The sequence below is a fragment of the Balaenoptera physalus genome (genome assembly GCF_965194825.1).
Source record: "Balaenoptera physalus genome assembly, chromosome: 4".
Taxonomy (NCBI): Eukaryota; Metazoa; Chordata; class Mammalia; order Artiodactyla; family Balaenopteridae; genus Balaenoptera; species Balaenoptera physalus.
In genome coordinates, this window is record NC_138891.1 from 10,648,481 (window position 1) to 10,667,304 (window position 18,824).

At 37.9% G+C, this 18,824-nt stretch overlaps 1 protein-coding gene and 1 long non-coding RNA gene across 4 annotated transcripts in view; one reads left to right on the forward strand and one right to left on the reverse strand.

The window, feature by feature from the left end:
• ANKRD28 (ankyrin repeat domain 28) overlaps positions 1 to 18,824 on the forward strand; it is a 176,270-nt gene that overhangs the window by 39,412 nt on the left and 118,034 nt on the right. Inside the window, exon 2 of one of the 3 annotated variants that reach the window (XM_082459231.1) lies at positions 4,324 to 4,371. The exons of the other annotated variants lie outside the window; for them this stretch is intronic. Within the exon in view, the coding sequence (XP_082315357.1) occupies positions 4,324 to 4,371 (48 nt within the window). The remainder of the gene's footprint in view (positions 1 to 4,323; positions 4,372 to 18,824) is intronic. 3 annotated transcript variants of the gene reach the window in all.
• LOC309659527 overlaps positions 1 to 18,824 on the reverse strand; it is a 381,336-nt gene that overhangs the window by 37,780 nt on the left and 324,732 nt on the right. The window lies entirely within an intron of this gene.

Below are 18,824 nucleotides of genomic sequence, written 5' to 3' on the forward strand. Positions count from 1 at the left end.
ATGCATTAACCAATTGTGAATCTTTACCTGGCTTTTCAGGATTATCTACCAACTTATCATTTAAATAAAAATGAAACATAGGATGCCTCTCATTTGTTGTTACCTGGAATGGCCCTTGCTGAGTAGAATTCCACTGGAAATTCATCCCTCACACACCTTATTTCTGTTCTTTAGAAACTGTTTTCTAACCTCTGGCTCAGTAAAGGCCCTGGGTGAGTCTTGAATTTAGTCAAGCATTTGGGTAATGGGTGGGCAAGTCAGAAAAGGGAAAAATGTCAAACTTAAGGTAGTAAGAATAAGATTTGATTGGGAAAATGGTAACAAATAGCAGACACCATCAACATCATTTAGCCCATTTATTTTTTCTTTCCTGGTAATTTGTATTGGAGACCATGTAGAGTCACAAATTTATAAGTTGTAATTTTCATCTTTTACCACTGGATGGTGCTTTTGCATTGGTTTCTGCAAATTTTCTAACTTTACATAGGGAATCATTTTTAAATTCTTCGTAAAGAACCAGTGAAGTTAAGATAGCGGTATAATTGCTCTTATAGGTAGGTAAATTAAAACTAGTGAAACATAGTTTTAATCATTTGTGATCTAATACTCAGTTTAATTTTTAAAAAAAGATAATAAGTCTTTGTGTATGAAATGGTTAAGAGCTATACCTGACTAGATTTTTTATATAATCTTCAATCTACTACCTTAGAACCGTCTTAGATGTTTTGATTTTTTAGGTGGTACTGTAATTTAAATGGCATCTAAATAAAACACAGTTTCTTAATTTGTAATGTTAGAAAAAATTCAGATAGCTCAGGCTTTAAAAATTGTCCTTGATCATTTTGTTTTTCTCTCCTATCCAGTAGCCACCCAAACGTCTTCATTGAAGCCTTTTTATTTCACAAATATTATATTCAAATTCTCTTCTGTTAGTTATCAAAGGACTTTTTGATCGTTATCCTGCTTGACTAAATTGAATGCTTGGGTCTGTAGAGTTTATTTGGGATTGTAACAAGGTTGTGGAAATCTCACTTCAAGGAAATAATAGTCTCGCATTAAAAGCATTCATGTATTTTAAAAAGCAAAGTAAGTACAGACAATAGAACATCAGTGTCTCCAAACACCTTTCTCTGAGGCCTTCTTTCTTCTGTCTAGTCTGTCATTACTATTTCCTTTTCTGTTCCTTGAAAGATTTTTTTATATAAAAATAAAGTTATAAAAATAAGCATTTAAATTACGCCTTCTTATAGTCTCCTCTTCACTGGTGATTTGATGCCTTTGAGGTGCGAATTTAGAGGCCAGCTTCAAGCCTTAACAGCCTTGGTCTGTGCTCAGTGCCCAGCTGTTGCAGGTTCTCCGGAGCTGCGGGTGATGGCTCTGCCTTCATGGGTCTGCTTCTTAACAGCAAGCCTTCCACCCAGGCAGTGTTCAGGTTTTGGTCCCAACACTTATTAATGTGAATTTTTGTCATTTAACCTGTGTAGGACTTATTTTTCTTTACCGTTAAATAGTGGTTGAGTTTAGCAAATCATGACTAAGGAATAGTGTTACTCAGAAAAAACCAAATATGTGAACATATGAAGGAATGAACAAATTATCCATAATCCTACCACTCATCTAACTAATCTCTCGATACTGTTGTTGCTTTTTTTAAAAAAAAATCCTTCTGATCTTCATTATTGAACATAATTAGAATCATATTGTGTGCAGTGGTGTGTTCCACTTAACATTTATGGGTATTGCCTCATGCTTTAAAAAATTCGGTTTTTAAATATCATTCAGTTTCACTGTATGATATATTCTAAATTTTAAATTATTGTTTAACACTTAGGTTGTTGTTAATGTTTTCTTATCAATGCTCCTTCAGTAAAATCTTGATATGTAAATTTTATAGGCTTCACATTTACTTCCTTATGTCTACTTTCTTGCAAGTAGAAATGCTAGTTTAAAAACTTTGAAAGATTTATCAATGCTATTTGACAGCAGTTGGCAAAATTTATTTCCCCAGAAATGTCCTAATTTATTCCTCTTACCATCCTTTGTAGCCTCTGGCTTAGACTATTTCAGTAGCCTACTATTGTTTTCTCTGCCTTTAGTATCACCTCATTTTTAGGTCATCCTTCATACTACGTCCACATTGAGGCCTCTAAGATACAAATCTGATTATGTCACTTTTTGACTTACAATTTTTTAGTGGTCTCCCCACCATTCTGCAGTTAAAATGTGTATATGTCAGTGTGGCATTTAAGGCCCTTCATGGTTTGGCCCCTACCTAATTTTCCAGCCTTATTTTATGCAACCCTACTATATATTTTGTGGATAAGCAGGTAGAAAGGGAGCATTCTAGGCAGAGGGAACAGTGTAGACAGTGGCACAGCTGCATGAAATGATATGGTATATTACAATTTTAACAAGTATATTTGCATTTGTGAACTTAAAGACAGGGTAGTGGTGGGTGCCTTCAGTGTTGTGTTTTAGTAAAATTTAGTTGACTGAATAAAAGCAGGCAAATAACATTTTATCTGTGATTTAGAGAAGTGACTTGTGGTATAGAAAATTGTTAATCAGGACTCTTGGTTACAAATGGCAGAAATCCCAACTCAAAGTGGCTTAAATGCAAAAGAAAACTGATTAGCCAGGCAGTAGGGATAGTCAGGCAGAGCTCCATCCAGGACTTGGTGACAGTGGAGTCCCCTCATCCCTTACCCTTTTAAAGCTGTATCCTTTTTTTCTCTTCTACAGGCAGTTCAGCTTACATTTCCTTACAGTCCCAAAAGAAGAAGAGAGTATTTTTCCCTGATATCCTCAGCAGGAAACTAAAACCTTGAGGAAAATCCTGCCTGGCTTTGATTTTATGTTCCTCCCTGACCTAAACACGTGACTAGGGGTAGGGGGTGCTCTGGCCAGTCCTCGGTCTCTTGTGTACCTTTGGGCCAGATGCACCCCCTAAAGCAAGGGGTTCTTGTGAAGGAACCCATGTCTGCTACAAGGATGGATAGAACTGGAAAAAGGAGAGCCAGGAGTTGAGAGACCAGTTAGGAGGTGGTTTTGATAATTCAGATGAGGACTGAAGTGGGTCTGAACTAGGTCCCTGTGGATGAAGAGAGTTTAGGAAGAGTTTAGGTAGAATGCCTAAAACTTGGCAACTAACTAGAATTGGGAGATAAAGTAAGGGAAGTCTTCTAGATAATTCTTTTTGTGTACTACGTATATGACAGTGTCAGTGCTGTTAACCAACCTGGGAATTTCAGCAGAAGAACCGTTTGGGGGAGTGGACTAGAGATGGTATGTTGAATTTTGATATGCCGAGTCTGAGATAATACAGAACATGCAGGTAAAAGGGCCCATTGAGCATTTGGAAGTTGTGTTTGGAGGTTAGGACTGGAAATAAAGTCTTGGAAATATCACATAGATGATGACTCATATTATAGAAACAGATGAGATTGTCCAGGAAGAGATTGTAGACCAGGAGGAAGAAAAGTGGACTGAAAGGAAAGCCAATATTTAGGTATAGGGGGTGGAAGAAAAGCCAAATGAAAGGGACTACAAAAAAGGTTTAAAAAATAGATGAAAACTTTATGGAAATAGCAAGAAGAGAGTTTAATAAAGATCACTGGTGTCCAGTATTGTAGACTAGTTGAGAAAAATAAAGATTTTGCAGTTGGTTATCATTGGTGACCTTAGAGCAATATCAGTTGAGTGGTGGTTGAGAATGGAGTCTGGCTGCAGTAGGGAGAAACAAGTAAAAATGGAGTAGTACAGGGGGGCAGAGTTTTCTGTAGGCTAAGAGAAAGGAACAGGGGCAGCAGTGAGGAGTAAATCAAAGTGATATAAGAAAGGAGTTGAAATTGATAGAGTAAGATCTGTTAAGGAGATGGAAAATTTTTTTTTAAATGTACTTTTTTTCCCTCTGTGCCTACAGGTTCCTCCCATCAGACTGCAGAGTCATTGAGGTTTGGTATCTGGCATGTAAGAAGTGTTTAGTAAATGAGTACTGAATGAATGAAAGATCAGAGGGAAAAAATGGAAAATAACTATCTTGGGGGTAAACCAGAAGAAAGTTGAAGGACTTCATCTTTGTTGTCCTCTTATTCTCTGAGGTAGAATGCCAACAGAATGAATGCTTCCCCAGCTTACTTACCTTACATCACTGCTGTGAGGGACTAATGTGAGAACAGTTGTGAAGTGCTGGTACAAGTGGAAGGGAGTATTACTTTTCATTTCTGGCATCTTAGTTTTGAAAGGGACTTCGAGTCAGATGACAGTTCTCACCAACTCAGAAATCCCATTTGCTTCCTTAACAACTGATTTAACTTCTTTTAGGTGTGTGATGTGTGGGAAGAGCCAGGCTTTGGAGACAGATGGGCCAGGGTAAGAATCCAGTTTTCTCCAGTTCTTAGCTGTGTGATTGCCAGTTTTAACTTGTCTAGCTCAGAATTTATCTGTGAAATGGAGTGTATTTTGCAGGTATGTTGTTACAAGTTAAGTACACATTAAGCGCCTAGAATCATCGTAAGTAGGTATTCAGGTGACCTGGAATATTCGTCCCTGCCCCATATGAGCAGCCAACCTGTTCCATCTTCAGATAAGATGCTAGGTAAAAAAGTACTATCTTATACTGAACCAGATTTTATCTTCCTGCTTGTTACTATTCATTGATCCTAGTTCTTATTTCCAGACCTATGCAGTTTGGTATCTCTTCGCAATGACAGCATTTCAGATATTTTAAAGCTGGTATATTCTCCCTGTCTCCAAACCCCTCAGCTTCACTGATCCACAATCATTCCTGGCTGCCTTCTTTGAATGTGTTCTGGTCTCATTACTCTAGGTGTGGTTTGACCTATGTCTAGTAGTGTTAGCCTTACTTTTCCTAGAAGAGAAAAGTGGGATTAACAGGAAACATTTTTGACATAAAACTTTGATTTTAATTGGTCAGAATTAAAGTGTAATTTTACAATTTTATATTCTAAAGTATACTATTCTCTTTTGTCAATAGTATTCATAAAATGATCGCCTTTCATCTGTCTTAAGATAAATTATTGGTGACTGATTTTTTTTCCCTTTTAAAAATAAATCTCTAGAGTTCTCAGAGTATCTCATAATGGGGGGAAAACTAAACTATTGAAATAAAATGCCAAGATTTAATTTTTCTGTATAGTAAATAGTATACTGTTAGTTGCCTACTCACTGGCCATTACCCACTTCCTTCCTTGCAGGCCCCCAGTTTTGTTTGGTTGCCCACCTCTATCTCACATGACTTGGAGGAATCCCTGATAGTGTAAGCTAATCATGGTAATCCTGCTCTGCTTAGTAGTGAGCAAGGTCTGGTCACATATCAGGGAAAGTCAGTTTAGGTATTGGGTTCACCAAAAAGTTCGTTCAGGTTTTTCTATAACATCTTACGGGAAAACCCGAACGCACTTTTTCACCAACCCAACAGCTTCTGGGGAAGTCTTCTTTGTACCTAAAAAAGGAGACACAGAAGAAAACTCCCCCTTCTGCTGGACAGCAATATGTGTCTGATATGATGCCTTGAAGTATGGCAGGTATTATTTTGTGACTGTGAAGGTAATTATCCTAAGATCCATGCTGAGTTTGACAGAAAAGCTGGAAGGAGCCCAGGTGTCTTACGTGATAGCGTTGAGTAACCAAATCAGTCACCTTGGAGCCCCCTTATTTCACTTCTTTTTGTTTATGATGATAAGACTCTATTGTTTAAACTAGTTTGGTGTAACATGCTATTTTATTTCAGTTAAGAATAGCCCTGATATTAAAGAACAAACATATTTGATAATCTGTTGTGCAGAAAATTAGATACTTTGTGGAAGACCCATTAAGATGTAATGGGTCTCATAATTTTAAGATCACATTAGAACTATATTGGGGTCAAAGTTTCATAGGTATTCTTGCATTACTGAGTGTTCTAATTGTGAACAAAATAGACAAAAGGTTCTGTAATACAGTAACTGATAGCAGGTTTAACTACCAGTTTTTCAAGAATGAGCTTATCATCAATTCTGACAGGGACCCTCTTCTTCCCACTCAGGAGGTTAAAAATTGACTACATCTAAAGGAATCGGCATTGTTTTATTCTGAAGTACTGAGGTAATATTAAGTTATAAGCATGACGTTTTACAAATTTATCAAGAGCATGAACATCTATTTATGCAAAAAAATTCCATGACTGAAACACGTTAGAAACACCCTTTCCTTCTTTCAACAATAGAAGCTGCTTTGCAAAATTTTAGATAGCACTCTTTAATAGAGGAAACTAAAGAATATGAAAAATGTTGAAAACTATCTGAGTCATCACTTGGATTTTAAAATAGTTACTTTTAGTGTTTTTGTCTCCACCCACCCTTCTGTGGTTTAGAAAGATGTGAATCATCTTCCTTAGTATTTCCCAACGATAACTACTTTGAAGTGGAAGTGGCGTATGCAGCCCCAATTTGTGTGTGAAACAGCTAGTGTGCACTTCAGCTACTGATCCTACTGCACTGGTGGGAAATCCCTGGATGGCTCACATAGTTATTGCTTATAAAGGTAAACATTGGGTAACCATAGCAACTTATTTTTAAATTGAAAATTTTCTCCCTTCAGCTTGTAAAGTACAGTAACTTAATACTACATTTACCCCAGTGTCACCACATTGTAGAAACCAGAATGAATTGCAACTACCCTTTCTTCAATCTTTTTTAAAGGCAGAAATTCAGCCTATTTAAAATAAAAATTTTATACTCTAAAACTTTGAAATATTGGGCCTAAGTTGTCTTTGAAACAGTTGCTGAAAGATTATTAATTATGCAAACAATGTTAATTATATTTCAGAAAATGTGTTTATCATGGGTCTGGTAAACATAAGTCATATGCCAGACATGCTGCTAGATAACATAAATTCCAGACAAAAATTATACTCATAAGAGATCAAATAGGATATTTTCCCAAATAACACGATGTAAAAAACTTTAATTCAGTCTGGCCTTCAGTCTGAATGATGAAACTTTTGCTTAACTTTAAACTACTTGCTGAGGTAATCAAAATTATGAAGAAAATAATCTAACTTTAAAAAATACTGCTTAAATACAGTACTACATACTTCTCCTTTCTTCCTTAGTTTTGGCATATTGGGTATGTTCTAGAAAACTACCTGTATTGTTATATTTGGCTTATTAAAATTTTTTTGCTTGCATACTTTTCAAAGGAAGTAGTTATTTTTCTCAAGACTGAAGTCTGAAAATAGTCATCTAAATATTTATTTAGACCTTAAGTTCTTATGTATAACTCTTGAATCTACACTCTTCCCAGAAAACCCATTCCATGTCCTGTCTTCGCTGAAACTCAGTGTTTTCATAAGTACGTCCTTCTCCGGAGGTCTTCTTAAGTGTAGCTGTTCCTTTTCTCACAGCCAGTTTATCTTGGGAAAATGTTACTAGTCTACCTACCTATAAAAACCTTCCTTATTTTGAGGCGCATGCCATCTGGTAGGTAATTCTTCTATTTCTGGAACATTGCTGTTGTCTGTCAAATCTCACTCCCCAGCACCTCTGGGCTGTAGCTGTTTTCCCATCATCTAGGTGATTTCATTTCTTCGTAGATGACATTTTGAACATTCTACTTCACAGTTCAACATCAGTGATCCTCTACCCTTAGCTCTAACCATGTACTCCAGTGAACACACCCCACAACATGTCTTGTGTACTGAAACTACCTTTATTTCTGTATTTTTGTTACTATCCAGCTTAGAACCCATGACCCATTTCAACTGCTAAACACTTACTCCTACTCCTTTTCAACATTATCTTTTCTCTGCCACTTATTAACTTACCTACATTGATCCTTTCCTCCTGTTTGAGAAGATAAAGATGCCCTCTTCATGACTCAGATAATTTTTCTACTTCCGTTCTAGATCTTCCCTTCTTTTTCTGCATCTGTACGATCTTCTTTCATTACTATTCCTTTTTTTTAATAAGTTCTTTTTTTTTTTTTTTTTTTGGTTGCATTGGGTCTTCGTTGCTGTGTGCAGGCTTTCTCTAGCTTCAGCAAGCGGTGGCTACTCTTTGTTGTGGTGCATGGGCTTCTCATTGAGGTGGCTTCTCTTGTTGCAGAGCACAGGCTCTAGGCATGCGGGCTCAGTAGTTGCAGCACATGGGCTTCGGTCGTTGCGGCACGTGGGCTCAGTAGTTGTGGAACGTGGGCTCAGTAGTTATGCCTCATGGGCTCTAGAGTGCAGGCTCAGTAGTTGTGGCGCATGCCTTAGTTGCTCTGTGGCATGTGGGATCTTCCCGGACCAGGAATTGAACCTTGTCCTCTACATTGGCAGGTGGATTCTTAACCACTGTGTCACCAGGGAAGTCCCTTCATCACTATTCTTTTTCAGTTATTCCCTTTTTTTTCTCTTTTTTTTTTACAATATTGTCTTCCAAACCATGAACATAGGATATATTTTCATTTATTATGTCTTTTTTTTTTTTTAAGATTATTTATTTGGCTGCATTGGATCTTCATTGCTGCACAGGCTTTCTCTAGTTGTGATGAGCGGGGGCTACTGTGTGTTGCGGTGTGTGGACTTCTCACTGCAGTGGCTTCTCTTGTTGCGGAGCATGGGCTCTAGGCATGTGGGCTCAGTAGTTGTGGTGCATGGGCTTTGTTGCTCTGCAGCATGTGGGATCTTCCCGGACCAGGGCTTGAATCCGTGTCCCCTGGGTTGACAGGTGGATTCTTAACCACTGCGCCACCAGGGAAGTCCCCTATTATGTCATTTTTAATTTCTTTTATCTCTGTTTTGTGATTTTCAGTTTACAAGTCTTTTACCTCCTTAGTTTATTTCTAAGTATTTTATTGTTTATGAAGTTTCCTTTTCAGATGGTTAATTCTTCATGTACAGAAATGCCACTGACTTTTGTTCAGTTTGTATCCTGCACTTTAACTGAATTCATTAATTAGTTCTAACAGTTTTTTTGTGGAGTCTTAAGGGTTTTCTGCATAAGATCATGCAACATAAGATCTGCAAACAGGAATAGTTTTACTTCTTCCTTTCTGATTTGGATGCCATTTATTTATTTTTCTTGCCTAGCTGATCTGGCTAGGAATTCCAGTACTGTGTTAAATAGAAGTAGTAAGAGTGAGCATTCTTGCCATATTCCTGATCTTAGAGGAAAAGCATTGAATCTTTTCACCATTGAGTTTGTTGTGGGCTTTTCATATATGGCTTGTATTATGTTAAGGTAGTTTCCTTCTATTCTTAGTTGGTTGCAAGTTTTTATCATGAAAGGGTGTTGAATTTTGTCAAATGTTTTTTCTGTATCTATCAACATGATTGTGAGTTTTTAAAATCCTTCATTGAGTTAATGTTGTGCATCACATTAATTGAATTTTGTGTGATGAACCATGACTGCATGCCAGAGTTAAGTCCCACTTGGTTATGGTGCATGATTCTATAATGTGCTGTTGAATTTGGTTTACTAATATTTTGTTGAGGACTTTTGCATCTGTGTTCATCAGGAATATTGACACGTAATTTTCTTTTCTTGTAGTGTCTTTATCTGGCTTTGGTATCAGAGTAATTCTGGCTCATAAAATGAGTTTGGAAATTATTCTTCCTCTTTGGTTTTTTTGGGAGAAGTTTGAGAAGGACTGGCATTAATACTTTAAATGTTTGGTAGAATTCACACGTAGAGCCCTCTGGTCCTGGGTTTTCTTTGTTGGGAGGTTTTGATTACTGATTCAGTCTCTTTACTAGTTATAGGTCTGCTCAGATTTCCTATTCATGATTCAGTCTTGGTTGGTAGTATGTTTCTAAGTATTCATCCATTTATTCTGAGTTGCCCAATTTGTTGGCATATAATTGTTTATAGTAGTCTCATATTCTTTTTTCCTCCTGTGGCATCAGTTGTAATATTTCCTCTTCCATTTCTGATTTTACTTATTTGAGTTCTCTTTTTTTCTTAGTCTTGCTGAAGATATGTCAGTTTTATCTTTTCAAAAAACCAAGTCTTAGTTTTGTTGATTTCATTTCTATTGTTTTTATGTTCTCTATTTTATTTCTGCTCTAATCTTACATTACTTCCTTCCTTTCGCTACCTTTGGCTTTTCTCTGTTCTTTTTCTAGTTCTTTAGAAGCAAATTTAGGTTGTTTTGAGATCTTTCCTTTTTAATGTAGGTTCATTGCTAGAAACTTCCCTCTTCATGCTTTTGCTACATCTCATGAGTTCTGGGATGTTTTGTTTTCGTTTTTGTCTCAAGATATTTTCTGATTTCCCTTTTGATACCTTCTTTGACCCACTGGTTGTTCAGGAATGTGTTTAACTTCCACATTTTCACGACTTCCCTGGTGGTGCAGTGGTTAAGAATCCACCTGCCATTGCAGGGGACAGGGGTTCGATCCCTGGTCCGGGAAGATCCCACATGCCACGGAGCAACTAAGCCCATGTGCTGCAACTACTGAGCCTTTGCTCTAGAGCCTGCACGCCACAACTACTGAAGCCCGCGAACCTGGAGCCTCTGCTCCGCAATGAGAGAAGCCACTACAATGAGAAACCCACACACTGCAATGAAGAGTAGGCCCCGCTCGCCGCAACTAGAGAAAGCCCACACTCAGCAGCGAAGACCCAATGCAGCCATAAATAAACAAACAAATGCAAACAAATAAAGTAAAAAAAAACTTTTCCCCCCACATTTTCCAGCATTCCCTTCTGCTGTGGATTGGTTTCTTCTTAAATTTGGTAAAATTTACTTTGTGGACTAAGATGTCATCTGTCCTGGAGAATGTTCTGTGTTTGTTTGAGAAGAAAGTATATTCTGCTGCTGTTGTGTGGAATGTTCTGTATATGTCTGTTAGGTCAGCGGTCCCCAACCTTTTTGGGACTAGGGACTGGTTTCGTGGAAGCCAATTTTTCCATGGACCCGGGGGCGGGGTGGGATGGCTCAGGTGGTAATGCGAACCATGGGGAGTGGCAGATGAGCTTCATTTGCTCGCCTGCCACTCACCTCCTGCTGTGCTGCCTGGTTCCTAACAGGCCATAGACCAATACTGGGCCGCAGACCGATACCGGGCTGCAGCCCAGGGGTTGGGGACCCCTGGGTTAGGTTTATAACGGTCTATTTTAAGCCGATAACTTTAATCTCGTACAAAAACTGTACACTTCTTTGCACCTATGCTTTGTTATTGATGTCACAATTTATATATTTTTATGTTGTGAATCATTAATATTTTATAGTCAGTTGTTTTTAATAATTTTGTCTTCTATACTAGAATTAAAACTTATTTACGTACTGCCATTACAGTATAACAGTATTCTGTATTTGTTTATATATTTACCTTTACCAGCACATTTTATACTTTCATCTGTGTTTATGTTGCTTTTTAGCATCCATTCATTCCAACTTGAAGAAAAGCCTTTAGCATTTCTTGTGAAGCAGGTCTAGTGCTGATGAATTCCTTCAGCTTTTGTTTATCTGGAAAAGTCCTCATCTCTCCTTCATTTTTGAAGGATAGTTTTGCCACCTGTATTATTCTTGGTTGGCAGTTTTTGTCTTTCACCACTTTGAATATACCATCCCACTCCCTTCGGGCCTGCAAAGTTTCTGCTGAGCTATCCCATGCAGTCTTATGGGGATTCCCTTGCATATGACAAGTCACTTTTCTCTTGCTGCTCTAACTGTTGACAGTTTGATTTTAATGTGTCTTGGTGTGGATTTCTTTGAGCTTATTTTTTGGGGACCCTGTTGGGCTTCCTGGATGTCTTATTTCCTTCCCTAGATTTGGGGAGTTTTTGGCTATTATTTCTTTGAGTAAGTTTTCTGGCCCTTTTCTCTGTCTTTTCCTGGGACTCCCATAATGTGTATATTGGTCTATTTGATGGTGTCCCATCAGTTCCGTAAGCTTTCTTCATGCTTTTCATTCTTTTTTCTTTTTGTTCCACTGGATAATTTAAAATAATCTGTCTTTAAGTTCACTGATTCTTTCTTCTGTGTGACCTACTCTGATGTGGAATCCCTCTTTTGAATTTTTCAGTTCAGTTATTGTATTCTTCACTTCCAAGATTTCTGTTGGGTTCTTTTTAAATTTTTCTATTTGTTGAAATTTTTACTTTGTCCACATATTGTTCTCTTGATCTCAGTGAGCATTTTTATTACCATTATTTTGGATTCCTTGCCAGATAATTCATGTACCTCCCTTTCATTTGGGTCACTTACTGGAGCTTTATCTTGTTCTTTTGTTTGGATCATGTTTCCTAGTTTCTTCATTTTCTTTGACTCCTTGTGTTGGTATCTATACTTATAGAAAAAACAGACACCTCACCCTGTCTTCATGGACTGGTTTCATACAGGGGAAGATCCCAACCACTCAGCCTGGCCAGAGATTCTGGGGCTGTCTCAAAGCTTAGTACTAGTCCAAAACTGCCATCTTTATTCTTAGCAACCCCCAGGCAACTACAGTGTGCAGGATCTTGTCAGCACTCTGAGACAGTTGAGACAGAAGCCAGTCCCTCTGATGGCACCTGGAAAAGTTGGAACATTGGGCACACAGTTCAATTATTTCCCTCTCCAGGGTGAAGCTGGGATCTGTGGGTTTTCCCTCACTTATTCTGTGCTGAGCCGGCATGGAGCGTGGTAGGAGGTAATGGTGAGTCCTTGCATGCTAATCCAAACTACTGTCTTTGTTCTCAGTGGCCCCCAAGCAGCTGGAGTATGTCAGGTCCCATCAGTGCTCTAAGAGACAGAAGCCATGTCCTTGGTCAGCCCCCAGAAAAGTTGGAACATTAGCCACATGGTCCAGCTCTTACCCTCCCCAGGGGAAAACTGGGACCTGGGTTTTTTGCATCTGTTTACACTGCACTGAGCTGGGGGGAGGGGCTCTGGTGAATGCTTCCAAAGGGGTAGACCAAACTGCCTTCTTTGTTCTTAGCTGCCACCAGGTATCTAGAGTATGTCAGAACCCATCAGCACTCTGAGACAGGCAAGACAGAAGCCAGTTCCTCCCGCAGCAACCCCAAGATTGGATGTTAAACGTACAGTTTAGTCCTTTACTCCCCTCCCCAAGGAGAAGTTTGTTGCTGGGGGTTTATTGCCGATTGTATGGCACTGCACCAGGGGTAGGAATTATAGCAAAAGGGTGTCTCAGATTTTACTACAGGCTTCAGTGTGGTTGGTTTTGCACAGTCCTGGGGTGTGGAAGCCCCTCAGCTGGTTTCTGGATTTCACAAAGGGAACAAGTCCATGTATTTTTCGTGAATTAGCTTGTCCATGGCTTCTTGTTCACCAGCTTGCTGACATCACTTTCCCTATGTCTTTCCTTTTTGAAAATCAAGTTCTTTAACCTTCACCATGTTTATCTTGACCTTTACCTTTTTCCCTTAACCCTTTTTGGGTTAAATATTGCCTAATTTATTTTTTTTTCTCACAGTCAAACTTATGGAAAACAACGTAATCAATGGTTGCTACCACCACCTTTGGTACTTCCCTTTCATGAGTCAGCCTACTGTTATCAGAAAAGGGACACAAACTCATAAAATGTTAGAACTGAAAACAACTATAAAAAATACTTGATCAGTTCCATTTCCTTCGATAGTAAAATAAAGGTACCTAAAGAAAGAAATAATATGCTGACAGATAGCTAGCCAATTTTTGTTAACTTAAACTTAATGAACTCTGTGTAGAACCCTAATGTAATGTATGTGAAGAGGCCTCTGCATAATGAAGAAAATGGCACCTATAAAGTTCATGTACTTTGTTCACAAGAAAATATGTTACTGCCTTCAAGCCAGGGTTAATACTGTGATAAAATTAGGGAGGTGTTTATATGTTTTGAGAGAAGAGACAAAGAAAAAAGAAAGAACTAGTGAGCCATTCAAGTTAAGACAAATATTTAGGAAACATCAACTAAGGCCATTATCTCCTAATGTGGTTATTTTACTGTAGAACAGTCTAACAACGTATATTCACATTAGTGACTGAACCATCATAAAAATCTAAACTATGTTCTTTTCCTTTAGACAGTAATGTAGATAGTATATTTAAGTCAGTCCTTACAGATTTAAGCCAGTGTTATACAACATGATAGTCACTAGCTGAATGTGGCTGGCTACTGTAACTGAGGAACTTAATTCTTAATTTTGTCTAATTGTCTTAGTTATTGCAAAACTTTTAAGTATGTTTGGAACAACTTGAGCACATGTATTGTAAATTTTAATGAAATCTGTGTAGAAATCAGTTATTTCCAATGAAAATTTAATGTTTGCATTGAGATATGCTGTAACTATAAAATACACAACAAATTTTGAAGACTTAATTTTTTTTTTTTTTTTAGAAATTCACGTTCTTATTTATTTATTTATTTATTTTATTTATTTATGACTGTGTTGGGTCTTCGTTTCTGTGCGAGGGCTTTCTCTAGTTGCGGCAAGTGGGGACCACTCTTCATCGCGGTGCGCGGGCCTCTCACCATCGCGGCCTCTCTTGTTGCGGAGCACAGGCTCCAGACGCGCAGGCTCAGTAATTGTGGCTCACGGGCCCAGTTGCTCTGTGGCATGTGGGATCCTCCCAGACCAGGGCTCAAACCCGTGTCCCCTGCATTGGCAGGCAGATTCTCAACCACTGCACCACCAGGGAAGCCCTGAAGACTTAATTTTAAAAGTAAAGTATTTGGTAACTATGTTGATTACAAGCTGATACAATATTTTGGATATATTTGATAACACAAAGTATTGTTATAATTAATTTTACCGGTTTCACCATTTTAAAATGTGTTTACTAGAAAATTTAAGTTGCCTATGTGGCTCACTTTATATTTCTTTTTCTATTAGATGGCACTTATTTACACTTTGGGTAGCTAAACTATTATTCTTGCATTATAAATAGTTTTAGTGTTAAATAGTTTTAGCGTTTCAACATTTTTCTCACAAATGTGATCAAGAATAAGTTTTGATATTAAATGTTCTAGCTAGTAGACCATTGGTTTCTTTGAGAAAGCACCCTTCCAGTAAATTAAAGGTGGAAAAATTAACAACAATGAAGTTTATAGATAGCTTTATAAAGGACATCGTTTTTTTTATGGAGTGGGCAATTAGACGGTATCTTTACATACCAATTAATAAATTCATATGCTGCACTCTTACCAGTGACTGATTAGTGGCAGGTATAGTCTATATCTCTTATTTAAGTCTTCTATATATACTGCCTTTTATTGTCTTTTGTATTCTTACCTTGTTAATTTTTTTTGTGTATGATGTAGTACCTCATTTAGGCCATAGAAGGCCTTTTTTCCCCCCAGCTTTATTTAGGTATAATTGACAAGTAAAGATTGTGTATATTTAAGGTGTACAGCATGACAATTTGATATACATATACCTTATGAAATGGTTACTACAATCAAACTAAACGTGTTAATTAGCAAATCCATCACTTCACATAGTCATCATTTTTTTCTTTTGTGATAGGAACACAAGATCTACTCTCAGCAAATTCAAAATATACATACAGTGTTGTTAACTATAGTCACCATGCTATATGTTAGATCCCCAGAACTTACTCATCTTAAAACTGAAAGTTTGTACCCTTTGACTAACATCTCCCCTTTTCCCCCACCCTCAAGCCCCTGGCAACCTCCATTCTACCCTCTGCTTCTATGAGTTCACTTTTAAAGATTTCACATATAAATGGAATCATACAATATTTTTCTGTGTCTGGCATATTTCACTTACTGTAATATCCTTCAGATTCATCCATGTTGTTGGAAATGGCACAGTTTCCTTCATTTTTGTAACTGAATAATATTCCATTGTATGTATGTGTGTGTATGTGTGTATATATATATATATATATATATGTGTATATATATATATATATACACACACATACACACACATATATACATATATATATATATATATATATATATATATATACACACACACACACATACACATACACACACACCATATTTTCTTTATCCATTCATCTGTCAATAGACACTTAGGTTGTTTCCATATCTTGGCTTTGTGAATAATGATGCAATGAACACAGGAGTACAGACATCTCTTTGAGATACTGGCTTAATTTCCTTTGGATATATACTTAGAAGTGAGATTGCGGGATCTTGTGCTAGTTTTATATTTAATTTTTTGAGGAACCTCCATACTGGTTTTCATAGTAGCTGTACCAATCTCCATTCCCACCAACAGTGTACAAGGGTTTCCTTTTCTCCATGTACTCACCAACACTTGTTGTCCCATCTTTTTGATGCTAGCTGTCCTAAAAGGTATGAAGTGAAATCTCATTTTGGTTTTGCTTTGCATTACCCTAAAGATTAGTGATGTTGAGCACCTTTTGTTGTTGTCATGTACCTATTGGTCATTCATATGTCTTCTTTAGAAAAATACCTACTTAGGTTTTTGCCCATTTTAAAAATCAGGTTATTTGGTTTTGGGGTTTTTTTGTGGGTGTTTTTGTTTGTGTTTGTTTTTGCTGTTGAGTTGTATGAGCCCTTATATTTCTTGGATATTAACCCCTTATCAGATATATGGATTGCAGATATTTTCTCCCATTCTGTAGGTTGTCTTTTCAATTTGCTGATGGTTTGCTTTGCTGTGCAGAAGCTTCTTAGTTGGATGTAGTCCCACTTGTTTTTCTTTGCTGTTGTTGCCTGTGTTTTTGGTGTCATATCCAAAAAATCACTAGGTTGCATAAGGTCTTTGAAGGTGAAGGTGGTATATGACATTTTGTGATCTCTTGGTGTGGTGTGCATAGTGGAGTGGAAATAGTAATAGTAAGTATTTGTTGAATCAGTTGCTATTGTAATTTTGGTGCATGCTTTAAGAATAAGGTATTCTTGCCAAAAGGTTTTTAGATTATTTCAATGTACTGGAGAAGGATTGAACCAAATCTTACCATTCTTTAGGAACTTATTTATTTATTTATTTATTTATTTATTTATTTGGCTGTGTTGGGTCTTCGTTTCTGCGTGAGGGCTTCCTCTAGCTGCAGCAAGCGGGGGCCACTCTTCATCGCGGTGCGCGGGCCTCTCACTATCGTGGCCTCTCTTGTTGCGGAGCACAGGCTCCAGACGCGCAGGCTCAGCAGTTGTGGCTCACGGGCCCAGCTGCTCCGCAGCATGTGGGATCCTCCCAGACCAGGGCTCGAACCCGTGTCCCCTGCACCAGCAGGCAGATTCTCAACCACTGTGCCACCAGGGAAGCCCTAGGAACTTTTTTATACTCACCTAGAATTAGGCAGCTTTGGGATTGTTAACACTTCATTTTCAAATCATGAGAGTATATGCTAAGATACAGACTTTGGATTAAGATTTGAAACCAACTTTGAGCTTGAAGGGACCTTAGATAAGATACAACAAATCATATTCCCCATTTTATAAATTTGGAAACTGAAGGAGGCCCAAATTGCTTGAACTCTAGTAAGCACTAGTTTCCTAACTCAGAAACCTGGTAGTTGTTGTGATTACCACCTTCTCCCTCACTCCTACATCCAGTTTGTTAGCATGTCCTATAAATCCTGTTTCTAAAATAGATCTGTCTCTCCATTTACATGCCCAGCATCCTAGCTCAGATTACTCATTCTTTTGGTTTCCTGCAGTGGTCCCCTAACTAGTCCTTTGGCTTCCATTCTTCTACTTCATTCCATTCTCTACACCGAAGCCACATAATCTTTTTAAAGCAAATCATGATGACTACCTTGTTTTAAAAATTTTAATGACTTTTCAATCACTTAATCAAAAATACAAACTATATAACTTGGTTGACAAAGCCCTGTGTCATCTGAGTTTGCTGTTCCTCTAGCTGCATCTGCCATTGTCCCTCATGATTGCTTGCTCCAGCCATGTGGACCTTCCTGTAGTTCTTTACCCTCCAAAATTTCTTTTCCTTCTACAGTTTCTCACAGTTTGCAGTTATGTAATATTTATTTGTGTGTAAGCTTCATTAGTGTGTAAGCTTCATTAGAACAAGGATTGACTGTTTGTTCATAATTTTGTTTCCTCGACCTAGCAGAAAGCCTGGCACATAGTAGATGATGAATAAATACAGATGAATGGATGAGTCATTGACTGACTGTATGTTACCGAGCGTCCGTTTCCCATGTATAAATTGTAGAGTAGTACCCGCCAGTAGTGATTGAGGATTCAACGAGAATATGTGTGATAAATATTTGTTTCCTTTTCCCTCTGCTGATTTTCCTTTGCTTACCCAGGGTAATAGTGGATTGTTCTTCAAGCTGTTTTCTGGTCAGTTATTGTTTCTATTAAATTTGTTGTGGCTAGCATTTATAATTCATTTCATTTATTGAAAATGTAAGTGGCTCTATGGTACTAGAGTATGAATAGTAGGAGAACAGGGCTGGAAGGGTATATGCCCACTGATTGATGATTAAAGGAAGAGCAACATTCTCACTTAGAGTTAGGTTCAGCTCCATGTGAAGAGACTGAAAATCACAGTAACTTAAATGAGGCAGAACTTATTTCTCTCTAACATGAAAGTCAGGAAGTAGGCAGTCCAGGACTTTTATGGCAGTTCTGTTCCACAAAGTCCTCAGGGACCCAGATCCCCTCTAGCCTAGACTCTGGTCCTTATTTGGTTTTAGATGGTGGCCAGTCATCCATGTTCCAGGAAGCAGAATGGATATGCCATTTGTCCTTTTAGGAAGTTTTCTGGAAGCCACATAACACCTCTACTTAAAATGCTGGTTAGAACTTTGTCCTGTGGCTCCTCACTGCAAGGGAGGCTGGGAAGTATCGTCTTTGTCCTGTGGGACTCTGTACTTACCTAAAAACTTGAATGTTCCAGTTGAATGGAAAATGCCAAGAATGGATGCAG